At 42.3% G+C, this 17,299-nt stretch overlaps 1 protein-coding gene across 3 annotated transcripts in view; it reads right to left on the reverse strand.

The window, feature by feature from the left end:
- Positions 1 to 16,747, reverse strand: part of aga (aspartylglucosaminidase) — a 30,308-nt gene extending 13,561 nt beyond the window's left edge. Inside the window, exons 1-7 of one of the 3 annotated variants that reach the window (XM_067982525.1) lie at positions 16,560 to 16,747; positions 5,906 to 6,059; positions 5,148 to 5,260; positions 3,301 to 3,413; positions 3,038 to 3,155; positions 2,842 to 2,917; positions 433 to 540 (exon numbers count right to left, since the gene is read on the reverse strand). In XM_067982525.1, coding sequence (XP_067838626.1) covers positions 433 to 540; positions 2,842 to 2,917; positions 3,038 to 3,155; positions 3,301 to 3,413; positions 5,148 to 5,260; positions 5,906 to 6,059; positions 16,560 to 16,677 — 800 coding nt within the window. In that variant the 5' untranslated portion in view covers positions 16,678 to 16,747. Of the gene's footprint in view, positions 1 to 432; positions 541 to 2,841; positions 2,918 to 3,037; positions 3,156 to 3,300; positions 3,414 to 5,147; positions 5,261 to 5,905; positions 6,060 to 10,846; positions 11,062 to 16,559 lie in introns of those variants that run through there. The other 2 variants (XM_067982524.1, XM_067982526.1) reach the window with 2 other exon arrangements.
- Between the last annotated feature and the right edge of the window lie 552 nt (positions 16,748 to 17,299).

A 17,299-nucleotide genomic window follows, 5' to 3' on the forward strand; every position in this document is an offset into this window, starting at 1 on the left:
TGGAGACTCTCAACTCACAGCGTATCTCTTAATCCCCTGGACTTGCTGGCTGCTTTGCACATTAGTGATGGCTTGTGTTGTTAACACGCCGTTACTTTTTCCAGCAAGATTCGGCCCAATAGCATACCAATATCCTACAACACTTAAAATTCTTGTTACCCACCTGTGATTATGGTTAAATAACCTTTTGTTCCCATGATGATCACAGTGTAGAAATGTGACACAGTTACATACTTAAAAAGGTTACTGCTGCTGCTCGGTCTATTAAGGAAGTGAAATTTATACAGTAAATCCAAGCCATGCTTTTAAACATTGGCTTCACTTAAAAGAATGATGAGTAGTTAAATGTTGCAGCTTTATTCAGTCACCTCATTATGGTGACGGGTTTTAAAAACACATCTTCCACTAAAAGTAAATTTGAGCACGACATACCTTGGCAGAAATCGCATCATAATATCTCCAATTCCAGTAGCAGCTGCAGCTCCAGCTGTGCCATCAGCATAAGCACCTGCTCCAGCTATTGGCGAATCCCCTACGCGGCTGTAAGAAATACAAATAGAACGTCCGATGATAATTATCATTTTAAACAAATGCACATCTGGATTGCCCCAGAGATAAGATTTCACTGTTGAAAGTTTATCAACCTGGTGCACCAAAGCATGTAGCATTGAGCAAGTTTCCACCCCCCCCCCACCACCCCATGATTCCCTAAGCATAGAGTGAATCTCTCCAATCTCAGCAGAAATTTGGGGGTTGGGAGAAGCACCAAATGTACTCAACGATTCACCAAGCAGTCACACCACACTGTTCCCAAATGGTCATATAACACTTACTCCAGAGGCAGATTTAGTTGAAACTGGGACAGAGGTGCACTCTAAATGGGAAGTCAAATATTAGCAATATTGGGCTCCTATCTAACCTTTTTATTAGTCTCAATTACAATGCCAGAGTTTTTTTTTTGAAGATAGATTTTATTTTCATTTTCTCTTGCAATATATTGTCCTACCATTATTAGTGGTTTCTCTTTCATTATCCCAACAGAAACTATTCTATTAGAGTGAGGGAGGAAAAGAGAATGGAATTATTTTTATATACCAGGGTAACTTCTCTCATGTCCCACAGTTCCAAAGATTTGCATGCAGAGGACTGGGTGTATATCATCTGTTTCTCCACTTTTTTTTTGTTCTTAGGATGTAGTTAACAACTATGACACACAGTCACACTTATTACCCATCCCTAGTTGCTCCACGAATATTTGAGTGGCTTGCAAAACCACTTCAGGCAATAACTAGAGTCATATGTAGGCCAGGCAAGGGTAACAGATTCCCAGACATGAGTGAACCAGTTAGCTTTTCACAATTATTCAGAAGCTTTGATAGCAGTTGTTTTCTGTAACTTGCTCATAAATGATCAGATTTATTGATTTCAACAACTTGCTATGATGGGAATTGAACTCAATTCTTCAATTAATATACAAGATAAATGACAATATTACAGATGCTGTGACATAAAAGCACATAGAGGCAGGGCAGTGCTGAGTTACTGGTACCATAACTTTGATACCCATTTCACTGTCCTCTTCAGTCCAATGTCCATATACATGGACTTGCAGCAAGGCTGGGTGGAGGGAGGAAAAGAGATGGCTATCGGCCAGGAGTAGGAATCTTGGTACAAGGCTAATTGCAGCACCCAGCAGCAACCCTGGCTATGACCTTACTACTACAACTACAACTTGCATTTAATAGCACTTTTAACATAGTAAATGTCTTGAATGTATTAAAACATCCCAAGGAGCTTCACAGGAGCATCTACAGACAAAATCTGACACTGAGCCACATAAGGAGATATTAAGACAGGTGATCATAAGTTTGTTCCAAGAGGTAGGTTTTAAGGAGCATCTTAAAGGGAGCGGGGTAGAGAGGCGTAGAGGCCTAGGGAGGGAATTCCAGAGCCAAGACAGCTGAAGGCACGGCCACCAGTGGTGGAGCAATTAAAATCAGGAATGCACAAGAGGAATAGAGTTCTTGGATTTTATTAACTAAACACTAACTAGGGATTGAACCTGGGACTTTCCTGACCTAGCTACTCAAAATTTTTAACAAGCTAAGTCGTCAGGGGATGTTAATACTAAGTTTTAAAATCAAATTCTTCAATAAATATGCAAGGTAATGACACTATTACAGATGCTGTGATAATACAAGCAGTGCTGGGTTCTTTTCAAACCAATTTTAGGGGCACAGTATTATTCATTAAACAGTTCTAAACACATTTAGAAACATATGTTGAGACCAATAAACAGCCATAGCCTTATAAAGTATGATCAGTTTTACAATATAGGGTAATTTTCAACTTTGCTGCCTGGGAAGTAATGTGGTGGAGCAGACTGCCCACCAGATTTTCACTCCATAGTATAACTGTCCAATCAATTTGGTTTTACATTTCTACTTAGTTGCAGCATCATCATGCCAGTACTGGTAGCTGTGATAAAAGTACAAAGTAAAAGAAAATACATTATAGAAGTAAACCACTAAAGATAAACTTGCAAGAAGTCATCTTACCGCAACCCATAATCCAATAAAGAATGACATTTAGCATGTTGCTTACAACAAGTCAACTCCAAATATTGACTGAAGTTTATTCAAAATTGTTAATATTAAGATAGGCAAGGATATAGTCTTAGGTGGAATAGATCTGGCCCAAAAGATATCGACTTGAGGGTCCTCAAGCGTGGGTGAAAAAGAGAGACGTTGTTCACGAGAAGCTTTAACAGAGCAGGCTCGAGGGGCTGTATGGCCTACTCTGGCTCCTATTTCTTATGTTCTTAAACGCAAGAATACATACCCTGGGATTTTATGCCTTAGACCGTTAGTAGACGTCCCCGCAGCTATGCTTCCGCTTTTATCAATCACAATCATACCTAAATTAAAAATCAGTAATTAAGTGAAATCACACATGAATCTCCAAGTCTTCCTTACAACTGCAAAGTGTCTTCATGCTAAAAGTCCCATTTACAAGAGATAGAAGAAAAAGGACTTACCAATGGTGTCGTGGTTGTGAAAATTGACCTCCTGTACTGGCATTCTCTGTCTTTTTGACCACAGCCCTTTCATTCGCTTGTATGGTCCACAAGAAGTTTTAGCATTTGGAGACACATTCTATAAATATCAATTGTTTTTCCACAATAGGTTATTAGTTGACAGTAATCTAAAAATCTGTTTCTTTATTTCAGACCTGGCAGCACATCTTAAAAGCATCTAAAATATTAAAGTAGGCCTTGTCCTTCATAGAAATGACACTCACCTTCCAGAAATTGGGCTGGCACTTTTTGCCCAGCCATTCTGAGTGCATGGACAGAGATGTATTCATTGTTAATTCTTCACTTAGGAAGCCCATATTCTGAGCAAAAATAGATGCTGTTGAAAAAATATTGTAGTTATAATGGAGCATTTAAAGATGTCTGGATACATTAATATTGTTAAATGCATTAGTATTGCAATGAACTTTCTAATTCACTGCCTTTTAGCCACTTAAATATGCTTTGGAAGCACGGTATTTTTTCATATGGGAAAAATACTCTGGGAGACACTACTTTTTGTTTGAAAGTACTTCCCCCAACCCTTTTATACAAGATGATATTAGCCCAGGAATGTTCATTTAGCATTTTTAAATATATCAATTTTCTTACCACCATGAAGACCTTGGAGTAGAGCCTTGGCTGTCTCAGCCATGTTACCAGTGAACATCCCTGAGCATTGGTATAGGATACGGCAAGGGCCATAAATTCATATTAGCCCCCCCCACCAAGAGCTAATTCAGATCTGTTTGACCCCAGGAAACCAAACATGCTGAGGAGGCAGATTCCCAAGATTGTAGCAAGATTTCCTGGGTTTGAACAGTTCTAGATCGGCCATTTCCCTATGGACACAGTTGGGAGCATTGCCCATTAATACCATCAATACAGCCCATCAGGAAAGGAGACCTGACCCAAGTAAATTCAACATAAAATCGCTGTCAAAGCAAGTCAATTCCACTCTACTGTATAAAATATTTTTCTTACATCAATAGAGACAGCAGGCAGAGTTTTCACAGAATCATTAAAGCTTGTGTCAACTACCTATTATCTCACTTGATTAGTTAATTATTAAAGATCTGTTTCTAACCTAATTACCAAGATCTTGAGTAAACATTTTGGAAACATCTGGAGATTATATATAAAAACTTAATACAAGCACTATACTATAGCATATGATTGATCATAATTTGCTTATGTTTTACCATTTTATAATATGAATCTTTATCCTTTACAAGACATTATACCCCACATATTGTTTCAAAAAGGTCATTCTGCCTTCCAACTGTATTATTTGTTGATAGTTAATTTTGAACTAGTCTCCTTACTACGTCTGCATATTCCGTTAAAAAGAGTATCCTCACAGGAACTGACTGACTCTGGGAACTTAAAATACAAATTGCCATGCCGCATAAATGAATCCGTTATGTTCCCATAGCTTTAATGTTAAAGTCACTCCAATAAAAAAAAAAGTTAAAATAAATTGCAGCTGGCCTTTTTCTTTTGGACTAGTTAATACATCCATTCAGTAATGAAATCTAAAATGAGAGATTTTGTTTTGTCTTGAATTAACCATTTTTTTTTTAAAACAATCATCTTTTATTTAAATGCCTCTCACAGTATTAGCCGTGGCTCAGTGAGTAGCATTCTCACCTCCGAGACAGAAGGTTATGGGTTCTATTCCCATTCCAGAGACTGGAGCATAAGATCTAGGCTGACACTCAGTACAGCACTGAGGGAGAGCTGCACGGTTGGAGGTGCCATCTTTCGGATGAGACATTAAACTGAGACCCCATCTGTTTTCTCAGGTGACATAAAAGATCCTATGGCACTATTCTAAGAAGAGCAGGGGGTTCTCCTTGGTGTCCTGGCCAATATTTAATCCCTCAACCAACATCACAAACAGATTATTTGGTCATTATCACATTTCAGTTTGTGGGACCTTGCTGTGTGCATTTCCTACATTACAACAGTGACTACACGTCAAAAGGTACTTTGGGACATCCTAAGGTTGTGAAAGGCACTATATAAATGCAAGTTCTTTCTTTCTCAAAGAACAATGGGGACTAGGGATTACCTGCCTCCCCCACCAACAGTGAATGACTGCTGTGTTCCATCACAGCTCGAGCAACACTGATCGCACTTTTAATTCTTCGAAGGTTTCCAACTGCTCCAACCTCGATCGTGTTACTGAAGAAGAGTTTTTAAAAATATATTTAATTAGTGATGAATCACAATATTTTATAACATTATCTGCTGATTAAATTATTGAGAGTTTTCATTCCCCCTACATTTTCACTCTGGCCTTGACATTCATGTCTGCTGTACTCTCATTAAAAATGTTAAATCATAAAATGTCACATCACATGAAATCTAGTGTACAAATCACATGTAACATTCATACAAGTTGCATTTAATACCTTGAACTGCTTGCAATTAAATTAAAATGCATTTCAAAAATCAAGAGTGCAGTCACATACAAGAAAATGGAGAACATCAGAAGCAATTCTAGGATTTGGACATAAACTGTTTCAAAAAAAATTGAGCAATGCAGAGAGAGAGAAGAGAAAGAGGAAGCACACCCTCATCGTACCATCCGGTGATTGCACCCACATTGAAAACTAAAGTAGTGGACTGAAGCAAAACAGCGAAGCAAAGATATTGAAAACTGATTTTAATTTTCACAGGTATTTATAAAAGGTTAGTGGCCTTTTGGGTTATTACTAAAGGGCAGTCATGACAACAAGTGTAATTCATTGCATATTTGGCCTTAAAAGCCAATTTGTAAATAGATACATTTCCCAGTATTCAGCACTGATCAGGTACATTACTTACCCATTCATAATCATAGCATCCAGTGTTGTCTCTCCATGTTCATCTGGGCTTCCTCCATATCCCACAGTACCACCACACTGGTCAATTTCACACTGACTGCAACCTTTTTCCACTGCATCCAAAGCTGAACCTCCAGACTGAAGAGTGCTCCATGCTAAATGCAAAACATTTAATCCAAAAACAGTAGAAAGCAGTTTACACAGGGAAAATAAATTTCAACTGGTTTAAGAACGTGTGTGACGCCCTTTTAAAAAAAAAACACGTCTTGTCCTGGCAATAAAAGTATGAAAATTAAAAAAAGAGAACCAGTTTCAAAAGGAAGTCAAGTTTCAACAGTTGACAATATGTGCAGTATCTTTTTTTAAAAATAAAATCACCATAGCACATCTTATCCTTGCAGCAAATGGGTAAAGAAATAATCATTTAATTAGCTAGTCACAGAAGCAAAAAGTACAGCTTTATGACCAAAGCTCTTAAGTTCCCCACTATTCGACTGACATTATTTAATGGCGATATTAAGGTAGCTCGAACCCCATAGCGCAAGCACCATCAATGTAAAATGTAAAAGAACAGATCAGGCAAATCCGAATCAGTGATTAGTTGATGCCAAGAATGGGTTTTAAAAGTCTGTGAATATTGGACAAGAATAAGGAAGACAGAAAAATAGGAAATTCCACAATTTCAAGAGCCTGGAAAAGAATGAGTTAGTGTGGAAGACAGTGGCGAGCCTGAGTATTAAACACAATAATCCCATACGGAAGAGAAAGTGCATGTAGGGCAGCATAGAAGCTTAGAAAGAACAGAGAAAAGTTTAGAACACTAACTATAGTAATAGATGGAGAAAGGTTTGAAGTCAAGTAAGAGGGGAAACACTTCTCAAATGAAAAGCCCCTTTTCTTTTCTCTATCTAGGAGTAACAGATGCAAATCCTTCCAGTTATAGGAATAATCAGCAGCAATTTCCTCAGCTTCTCCTAGACTAGAGAGTTTGAGGGAAAGGTATTCTGCATAGGTAATAACAGTTGTCTCTAGTCGACACTAGGTCGAATTTTAGAGTTACTGTTAGCATCAGCTCTAATGTGACAGATGATACTTTGCCATTATAGAAGTGTTAATATCCCTGAACATGACAAAAAGAAACTTCTGTGCTGATATGCCACAGTTATACATGCCATTAGTTCAATGTTGAAATGCCGATTGGAATGGAAAGAGCATTGTACTATGAAGAATGGATGCCAGGAGTATAGCTGTTTGTGATTACTTTCAATGGAGAGTGTATTTTTTTTTAAATGGTTCCTTTATCAAAAAAAAAATCACTACCTCACCTTTTCTGATCTTCACCCTGTACAAAATCCTTGCAATACTGCTCGCTTCACTTATTTTATTTAAAACATTTCAAGCCGCTCCATTAAAAAAACGCACACGCTTGGACTTAACACAAGAATGTAAAAACATTCACCTCATTAGTGAGGTCTGCTTGCTGAAGTTGCTCAGACCATTTCCATCTTATAGAATCGTATAGGACAGGAGGCCATTCAGCCCATCGTGCCTATGCTGGCTCCCATTAATCTCACTCCCCTCTCCCCTGTTCTTTCCCTATAGCCTTGCAAAATTTTCATTCTCAAATATTTATGCAATTCCCTTTCGAAAGTTACTATTGAATCTGCTTCCACTACCCTTTCAGGCAGTACATTCCTGATCATAACTCGCTGCGTAAAATAATTTTGTCCTCATCTCCCCTCTGGTTCTTTTGCCAACTACCTTAAATCTGTGTGCTCCCACTCATAATAGTAACACCACGTGTATTTATGGACCAATTTACAACCAAAAAAACCAAAAACAACTTGCATTTATATAGCGCCTTTAACATAGTAAAACGACCCAAGGCGCTTCACAAGAGCGTTACCAAACAAAAAATTTGACACCAAGCCACATAAGGAGGTATTAGGACAGGTGACCAAAAGCTTGGTCAAAAAGGTAGGTTTTAAGGAGCATCTTAAAAGGAGAGTGAGATAGAGAGGCTTAGGGAGGGAATTTCAGAGCTTAAGGCTTAGGCAGCTGAAGGCACGCCGCCAATGGTGCAGTGATTAAAATCGGGGATGTGCGAGAGGCAAGAATTGGAGGAGCGCAGAGATCTTGCAAGGTCGTAAGGCTGGAGGAGGTTACAGAGATAGGTGAAGCCAGAGAAGGATTTGAAAACAAGGATGAGAATTTTTAAAAATCGAGGCGTTGCTGAATGGGAGCCAATGTAGGTCAGCGAGCACAGGGATGATGGGAGAAAGGGACTTGGTGCAAGTTAGGATATGGGCAGCAGAATTTTGGATGAGCTCAAGTTTATGGAGGGTGGAAGATGGGAGGCCAGCCAGGGGAGCATTGGAATGGTCTGAAGGTAACAAAGGCATGGAATGAGGGTTTTAGCAGATGAGCTGAGGCGGGGGCAGAGACAGGCAACATTGTGGAGGTGGAGCAGATATGTGGTCAGAAGCTCATCTCAGGGTCAAATAGGACACCAAGGTTGCAAACAGTCTGGTTCAGCCTCAGACAGCGGCCAGGGAGAAGGATGGAGTCAGTGGCAGCGACCAAAGACAATGACTTCGTTCTTCCCAATATTTAGTTGGAGGAAATTTTTGCTCATGTCAGACCAGCAATATGACAAATGAGAGACAGTGGAGGGTCAAGGGAGGTGGTGGTGAGGTAGAGCTGGGTGTTGTCAGCGTACATGTGGAATATGACTTGTTTATTAAAACTAAAAATTCAAGGGTGGGGGGGGCGCATATTGTTGAGAAATTAGTTAAGTGTTTGGAAGAGGACTGGGGTGTTAGTGAGTTACTCCACTATATTTTGACAGCTTTGGGACCAAAGTGTCTTCTCTCAGATAGCTTCAATGTTGCAATTTTTGTCACTGGTTCTGTGATGCTTGGGTGATAAGTTTGCACATCTGTAAATAGGGTTTGTGATTGCTGCATATCAGGGTTAGATCAGGACACGAGGACCTCGAAATTAGTTTGCGCTGATCTGCTGGCGAGTACGGGAAATGATCCCTGCGCCTGAACGGGTAGGCCCATGGCAAACCTGATATTGGGCCTCAGGCCTCATTTAAATGAGACCAGTGATCTGCGAACACCTGCTCGGTGTCGCAAGGCAGCTCGTTGACGAAGAGGCTTCGTATTTTGGGCTGCTGCATCGCCAGAAGCTGCCTTCAGGCAATTCATTAAAGTGGGAGGGAGGCGACTTGGAAAGGGAGGGAAATTGGGAACGGGTCGATTGGGAGATGGGGGGAGCTTGGGAGAGGGGGGCACAGTGACTAACAGCAACCGCAAATTTTAATGTGGAGTTGGGAGGAACAATCCTGCACTTCACGGCTCCACATTCTGGTATTTTTAAAACAAACTTACCTTTTTGGTGGCAGCCTAAAGTAGTCCCTTTAAAAAGGACCACCAGTTGGGCAACATGTAGATCTGTTTTTTTTTATTGCAGCTAGCCAGGCACTGGTCCCATTCAGGGCAACCCAATTTTGAACAGGGGGTCCCACAGGAGTTAGGCTCCTTATTTACATACGCAAAGGACTAAATACCTGTTTCAGGCGCAGATCCTGGACGCCTATTTTATTACCATCATCAATAGGGCAGGTGGCGCGCTTCTAGTTAATAGTCTAAAAATTCTAGCACTTCCTACCCGCCATATTTGAAGTTTGAGTGCTCGATAAACAGACGTGACACCATCAAATTTCTTGGTCGAGTTTCCTACATAGCAGGAGGGTTTATTAACACTGCACCTATCAGTCAGACTGGTAGCCGCAATTTGGGTTCCAAGCTACAACATTACCCAACACCTACTTAGAATGAACTAAATCAGTCTTGTCCAGGAGAGCGCTGTGTCATAGCTCTCTCCCAACAGTTAAAAATGAAAATGTTTAGAAAGCAGGGAGGAGTGAATCCCATTATCTAAACATTTTAATTGAAGTTAAGTGGATTTACAAATTGTCCAGAGGACCCAATAGACTATGTAAACCAGGTTTGATACTACATTGGATTCACATTCCATCCATTGTGAAACCAATGCAGTCCAAGACTATCCTGCCAAGAAGTCTCATGAGACAGCTTCTGACACCAGATTTACAGATCACCATAGTATAAATGTACCATAATGCATTTCATAAGGTGACTCCAGAGGCTTGAGTACATAATCTAGGCTGACACTCCAGTGCATTACTGAGGGAGTGCTGCACTGTCAGAGGTGCCATCCTTCGGATGAGATGTTAAACTGAGGTCCAGCCTGTTCTCAGGTGGATGTAAAAGATTCCACGGTACTATTCAAAAGAGCAAGCGAGTTCTCCCAATGTCCTGGCCAATATTTATCCCTCAATCGACATCACTATAACAAATTATCTGGTCATGATCTCATTGCTTCTCGTGGGGCCTTACAGTGCACAAATTAGCGGTTGCGTTTCCCTACATTTACAACAGTGACTGCACTTCAAAAGTATTTCATTGTCTGTAAAGCACATCCTAAGGTCGTGAACGACGCTTTACAAAGGGCAGTTTAGTTGACGTAGCCACATTGCCAGTACATCACTCACTGGCCACTGACAAACTCACCCAATCATATTACCCACAATATACAAATGACACGGACTGGAGAGAACTGCTGCACTTGTGCTTAACAGTAACTGCCACATCATCATCCCGAAACTCGTGGTTAAACGTGTTGACAGTACCACACATGCTCATTAGAAGTAATCCTAACCACTCCTAGAATTTAAACAGCTCCGTTTTGCATCGCCCCAAAATAACTGGATTAAAGACCGCAAAGTAGCAAACTAGTGCATAATAACTACCACGATACAAATGCATGTGGTGTGTAAACATACACAAATGGAGTCACTTGGTTTCCCCGCTTTGCTTTGCTTTGCAGTGCAGCGCAGTGCCTGGCTGTCACTCACCTCGCTGCGTTGCGTCTTTAAAGGGCCAGGTGTTGATGACGAGGGGCAGCTGGGCGGCCGCGAGCGAGCAGCTGGCGCTGAGCGCGAGGATGACGGGGAGGCAGCCCGGGAACCCCATAGCGGCGCGAGCCCGATCCCAATCCCCGGGCACAGTGAGAGCCCCCGCACCGCTTATCACTACTTATACCAAGAAGTTCCTCGCTTCCTACCACACCCACGTACGGTGGCTGCCAACGGACGGCGAGGGAGGCAGTACTTCATTCTTAAAAAAAAAATCAAACTGCCTGCTGAGCAAGACTGCAAGGTCTGCTCCTCTCCAGCTGTCATCGGATCCCCTTCCCCATTATGATTTTAGCATGTTCTAATTTAATGGGGAAGGCACGTGTGTGTTTGGAGTTAAAATGGTACTTTTATTGCAAATGTAATATTCCTCTCAGAGTAATTTGACTTTTATGTATCTCTCCAAGTTAATTTAATAGATTTTTAAAAAAATCGACTTTCAGTTTTAGAATCTGAATAGCCAGTGTCCTGGCCAATATTTATCCCTCAATCAACACCTAAAAACAGATTATCTGGTCATTATCACATTGCTGTTTCTGGGAGCTTGCTGTGCACAAATTGGCTGCATTACAACAGCTGTGTTTCCTACATTACGTGGAGATGCCGGTGACGGACTGGGGTTGACAATTGTAAACAATTTTACAACACCAAGTTATAGTCCAGCAATTTTATTTTAAATTCACAAGCTTTCGGAGGCTACCTCCTTCCTCAGGTGAACGATGTGGACATTTCACATCGTTCACCTGAGGAAGGAGGTAGCCTCCGAAAGCTTGTGAATTTAAAATAAAATTGCTGGACTATAACTTGGTGTTGTAAAATTGTTTACAATTTCCTACATTACAACAGTGACTACACTTGAAAAGTACTTCCATTGTTTATAAAGTGTGTTAGGACCATGTGAAAGGTGCTATATTGATGCAAGTCTTTCTTTTCCCAGTAGGGTTGCCAACTCTGGTGTCAGATATTCCTGGAGGATTGATCACATGACACTAACCCACAGTTTGCACATGTTATTGCATTTACCTTATGGCGGTTGGGTCCCCTGTAGTGGAGTATCTTTGCTCGCGGTTTTGCGCCTGCAGCTGTCACGCGAGAAGCTCCGAGAACCAGGAGGTCGCTCGTGAGCTGGCGAAGAAAGTATGCAGGCACAAACCACAGATGCAAACTGCAAGCTATACTTTTCTCCCGAGTCACTATCAGCAGTGTCATGGAGATTAATCTTCCATTCCAGGCAATCCAGGATGGTTGGCAACCTTACCCCAATGCTGATTCCTGCCCACTGACCCGGGATAGAGGGAGGGAATATCAGCCAAGGTTCCTGCTCCTGATCACTATCCAGTGACCCTCTACTGCAAACCATCAGTGGATGTTGGGCGAGGACTGGATCAGGGTTAGCTGTTACGACTTTCAAGGCGAATAGTCTGCTGGACTTCAAACACTGATAAGTGAGTGCCTGGGTAAGATACGGGGTGGAGGGAAACAAAGACAGGGTAGGGTAGGGTGGGGTGGGGAGGGAAAGAGGTGAAAAGGAGGAGAAAATGATTGGGGCAATGGATAAGGGAGGAGAAACAGAGAGGGGAAGAGGAGACACCAATGGGGGAGGGTAAAGGACTAGAATCTGAGGGGAAGGAGGGTAAAATGAAGGTGGGAGAGGGAATTGCAGGGGAGGTGTCAGGAGGTGGGACAAACTTTGATTCCACCAGTAACTAATAATTAATTACTCACAAATTGCACCGGTAACTAAAAAGTAATATTGTTAACACTCAGATTCCCCTCAATCAGCAGCAATAAAATAACTCACTGACAGTCTATATAACACCCCAATATCCTACATGTAACTAGTATTAATCCTATAACCCTTTGATATTCGCCAAGTAACTACAGCAAGAATTCCCCTGCACTGCATAAGGTGCAGTTAGGCTTCCTAGTCAATGCCACTTTTAACAGGCCCCGTCATTCTCCCTACCTCTTTGGGCTACGGTTCTGTGCGAAGATGACAAATCTAAACTGGAAGCCTCAGTCAGAGCTGATCTGTACTTAGACTTTACAGGTTGAAGGGGAGGAAAACCAAAATCGGCCAATACAGACCGACCTGAACCGAACTGTGAGATCGCGTAAAGGGGAGCGGGTTCGATGTTTTGGGCACTTCTCAAAGGGCACAGCCTCCCAAACTCAACCCAACACCATCATTTTTAAACCAGTCCCTGGACTCAGACTCGTTAAACGGAGAGTTTACAAAGATTAATAGAAATTGCAGCACAGGAAGTGGTCATTCGGCCCCAGTGCCTGTGCTGGTGCTTTGACTGGAGCTCTCTTCTCTAATCGTATTCCTCCTCTGATCCTTTTATATTCCACCTTCATAAATACTTATCCCATTCCCTCTTAAATTATGTTATAGTTTCTGTCTCAATAGCCACTTGTGGTGAAGCACCCCATGATCTAATAGCCCTCGATGTAAAAATCTTCCTTCTCTAAAACATAATAGGACCAGGAGTGGGCCATACGGCCCCTCGAGCCTGCTCCACCATTCAATCAGATCATGGCTGATCTTCAACCTCAACTCAACTCTCCTGCCCAATCCCCATATCCCTCAATTCCCCTACAGTCCAAAAATCTATCTATCTCAGCCTTGAATATACTCAACGACCCAGCATCCACAGCCCTCTGAGGTAGAGAATTCCAATGATTCACAACCCTCTCAGTGAAGAAATTTCTCCTTATCTCAGTCTTAAATGGCCGACCCCTTATCCTGAGACTATGCCCTCTAGTTCTATACTCTCCAGCCAGGGGAAACAACCTCTCAGCATCTAGCATGTCAAGTCCCCTCAGAATCTTATAAAACCCCTTCATGCCCTACCATTACCTTCATAACTATTTTGTACACATGGGAAAACTGGCACCCATCGAATAAATGCCTCTTCCTCCTGTGTTTCTAGATTTTAATTCAATCAACAAATGCAATTTATAGGTTGACAGATGTGGGTAGAGTAGCCCCCTTCTCCCTTGGTTCTTCCCTATGAGATTCCTCAGTCTTTATCCTTTTGTTCCTCATACGCCCACCATTGGAAACAATCTTTCACTATTTACCCAGAGTAAAGTCCCCAAGTTTCATTCCCCCATTTACTGGCTGCTCCTCTTTTGGTACCACTCTCACTCACTATGTTACTGCTGCAGGAAATTCTGGGCCCCAATTGCCCTGATTCCTAGTCTCCATCTTTCTCTCCCCCTTCCGCCACCCAGCAACCCACCCCCTGAGCCCTAAACCCCTGACCTCCAGTTTTCCTCTCTTCCACCCCAAGCTCCAGTCCTCCAGCCCTCCATGCCCCAGTCACCCTCTCTCCCCAACCCCCAGTCCTCCTCTCCCTCCTCCCCCACCCCACCAGAGGCCCGATCCCCTAACCCCATTTCTCCCCAAGTGCTCAATCCCTGAGCCATAGCCCACTGTTGCCCTCTTTCCCACCCCCAGCCCCAACCCAATCCCCTGCCCCCTAGTTCTCATTTAGCTTCTTCCAGCCCAGCTCCACCCCTCTCCCTAGTCTGTCTTCCCCCACATGTACATATCTATCTTTCTTGAGTCGGCTTGAAGTAAAGAAAGGCAGACAGACTTGCAATTATATAGTGTCTTTCACGACCTCAGGATGTCCCAAAGCGCTTTACAACCTTTGAAGTGCTTTTGAAGTGTAGTCACAGTTGTGATGTAGGAAACACGGCAGCCAATTTGCACACGGCAGCCAATTTGCACACGGCAATATGATAATGACCAGATAATCTGTTTTAGTGATGTTGGTTGAGGGATAAATATTGGCCAGGATACCAAGGAGAACGCCCCTGCTCTTCTTCAAATAGTGCCATGGGATCTTTTACATCCACCTGAGGGGACAGCCAGGGCCTCGGTTTAATGTCTCATTGCAGAGAGGTGATGTCACCGAGCGGGAGATGGTCTTACTGCTGTGGCAGCAGAAGGTCGTCATGTGGACCTTCCTCATCTCTCTGTTAAAATGATCAAACATTTATCAAATGACAAGCCTCTTTCCCCCCTGTCAAGGAGTAAGAGAAGTTCACAAAGGCTCCCCAGGTATAGAGATAATAACAATTCCCTCAGGGCTTCTATTGCTCAGCCATCATAAGTAAACAGGGTTTCCGCCAAAGTTACGGCAACAGTGTGAGAAAACCCTCAGGGAAATTCCTGATGAATATTGTAGTCTCGGATGGACTTGAGCTTTGGAGAGAGAGTTTTTGAAGGGGAAATTATTCTGTTTAGGACGTAACAAAATTACCACTAGTCGGCACCATGGGTAGAATTTTACTGTTAGCATCAGCTGTAATGTGACACAGATAATACTTTGCTATTATAGATGTGTTAACATCGCCTACCATAACAAAAAGGAACTGATGTGCCATAGTAATCTATGCCGTCAGTTTAATATTGAAATGCCAATTTGAATGGAGAACTAGAGCATAGTTCGGATGCCAGAAGTATAGCTGTCTGGGACTACTTTCACTGGCAAGTGTATTTTTTTTTTAAATGTTCTTTTATCAAACAAAAATCACACTACCTCACCTTTTCTGATCTTCACCCTGTACAAAATATTGCTTGCTTCACTAACTTATTTCATTTAAACATTCCAAGCCCCGCCATACAAAAAACAACACAATTGGACTGAATAATGAACGTAGGAAGCCTCATCTCATTAGTGAGATCTACTGACTGAAGTTGCTTAGATAATTTTCATCTCCTTCCTAACTTTTGCTAGTCGTAGCAACTCCATGTGCATTTACCGACTGATTCACTAACATTAAAATTAAAAATTCAAAGTGTATTGTTGAGAAATTGAATGTGTTTGGAAGAGGACTTGGCTGTTACAATGGGTTAAATCCACTACACGTTGGCAGTTCTGGGACCAAAGTTTATTCTTTCCTGATAGCTTCAATGTTGCAATGATATTGCACTTTTGTCACTGGTTCTGTGATGCCTTGGGTGATAAGTTTGCACATCTGTAAATAGGGTTTGTGATTGCTGCATGTCAGTGATACATCAGGAGGCTTATGCCTAGAAAAGGCCAGCACAAACTGGGTGCAGGGATCGACCAGTACTATTTTGCTACCTACACCAAAATGGCAGGTGGCACACTTCAGGCTCATAATGATCATGCACTTCCTGCCCACCATATTGGAGGCTTAGGCACTCGTTTGTCACCCAAAAAACACACAGCAACATCAAATTTCTTTGCCTAAGATCCTACATGGCAGAAGGGTTCATTTACACTGCACCTACCAGTCGGACTAGCAGCTGCACCATGGGCTCTCTCCAGTTACAGCATTACCCAACACTTACTTAGCAGGAACTAAATCAGTCTGGTGCTGGTGAAAGCGGGCGGTGTATATACCTGGACACAGAAGGGAGCATTACTCTCGTCCCAACAGTTTAAAAATGTAAATGTTTAGAAAGCAGGGGAGGAGAGAATCCTCACCACATTTTAACTGAAGTTAGGTGGATTTGTTAAAAGCTAACAACTCCCCCGAAAATAACCGGATTAAGGACTAAAAGTAGCGTCTGGTGCACGAGTTTATAATAACTATCACGATACAAATGCAAGTCACGTCTAAAGAGACCCAAGCGTGGGCTACTTTGCAGTGCCTGGCTGTCACTCACCTCGCTGCACTGCGTCATAATAGGGCCAGGTGTTGATGACGAGGGGCAGCTGGGCGGCCGCGAGCGAGCAGCTGGCGCTGAGCGCGAGGATGACGGGGAGGCAGCCCGGGAGCCCCATAGCGGCGCGAGCCCGATCCCAATCCCCGGGCACAGTGAGAGCCCCCGCACCGCTTATCACTACTTATACCAAGAAGTTCCTCGCTTCCTACCACACCCACGTACGGTGGCTGCAGAAGAACGGCGAGGGCACCACCTCCCCGTATATACCTTTATTGCAAATTTAATATTCCTCTCCCCAAGTTATTTTAATACAGCCCTTTCCCCAATTTACCATAGAGGTATTGGGCAGTTTTAGTATCTCCTTCCAGAGACTCGACATTTTGGTTTCTTTCGGCCGAGGTGTTACTCCCAGCGATGACGTGAGGTTTCTCTAAAAGTTCTGCTGTTGCAAGATCATCTTTTAATGTTGATTTTGGAGTTGTATAAATTGGGTAAAGTTGTACAGAAGGGAGGGAGAAAGAGGAAAAGCGAAATGTTGAATAGTTCTCCTTTATAAACCTTGTAGTGTTGATAGTTCCGGGCAATTCAGATCACGGACTGCTTACACAGATTTCCCTGCAACTGCTCATCAACTAACTCATCAACCTCACCATTTTTAACTTGCTCCAAATTTTGTGGGTTTTCTAATTAGAATGGTATTTTGAGTCGGAGCATAATTATTGCTCTGCGTGTTAAACTTG

This window comes from Heptranchias perlo, chromosome 4 (genome assembly GCF_035084215.1).
Source record: "Heptranchias perlo isolate sHepPer1 chromosome 4, sHepPer1.hap1, whole genome shotgun sequence".
In the NCBI taxonomy this organism is placed as follows: domain Eukaryota; kingdom Metazoa; phylum Chordata; class Chondrichthyes; order Hexanchiformes; family Hexanchidae; genus Heptranchias; species Heptranchias perlo.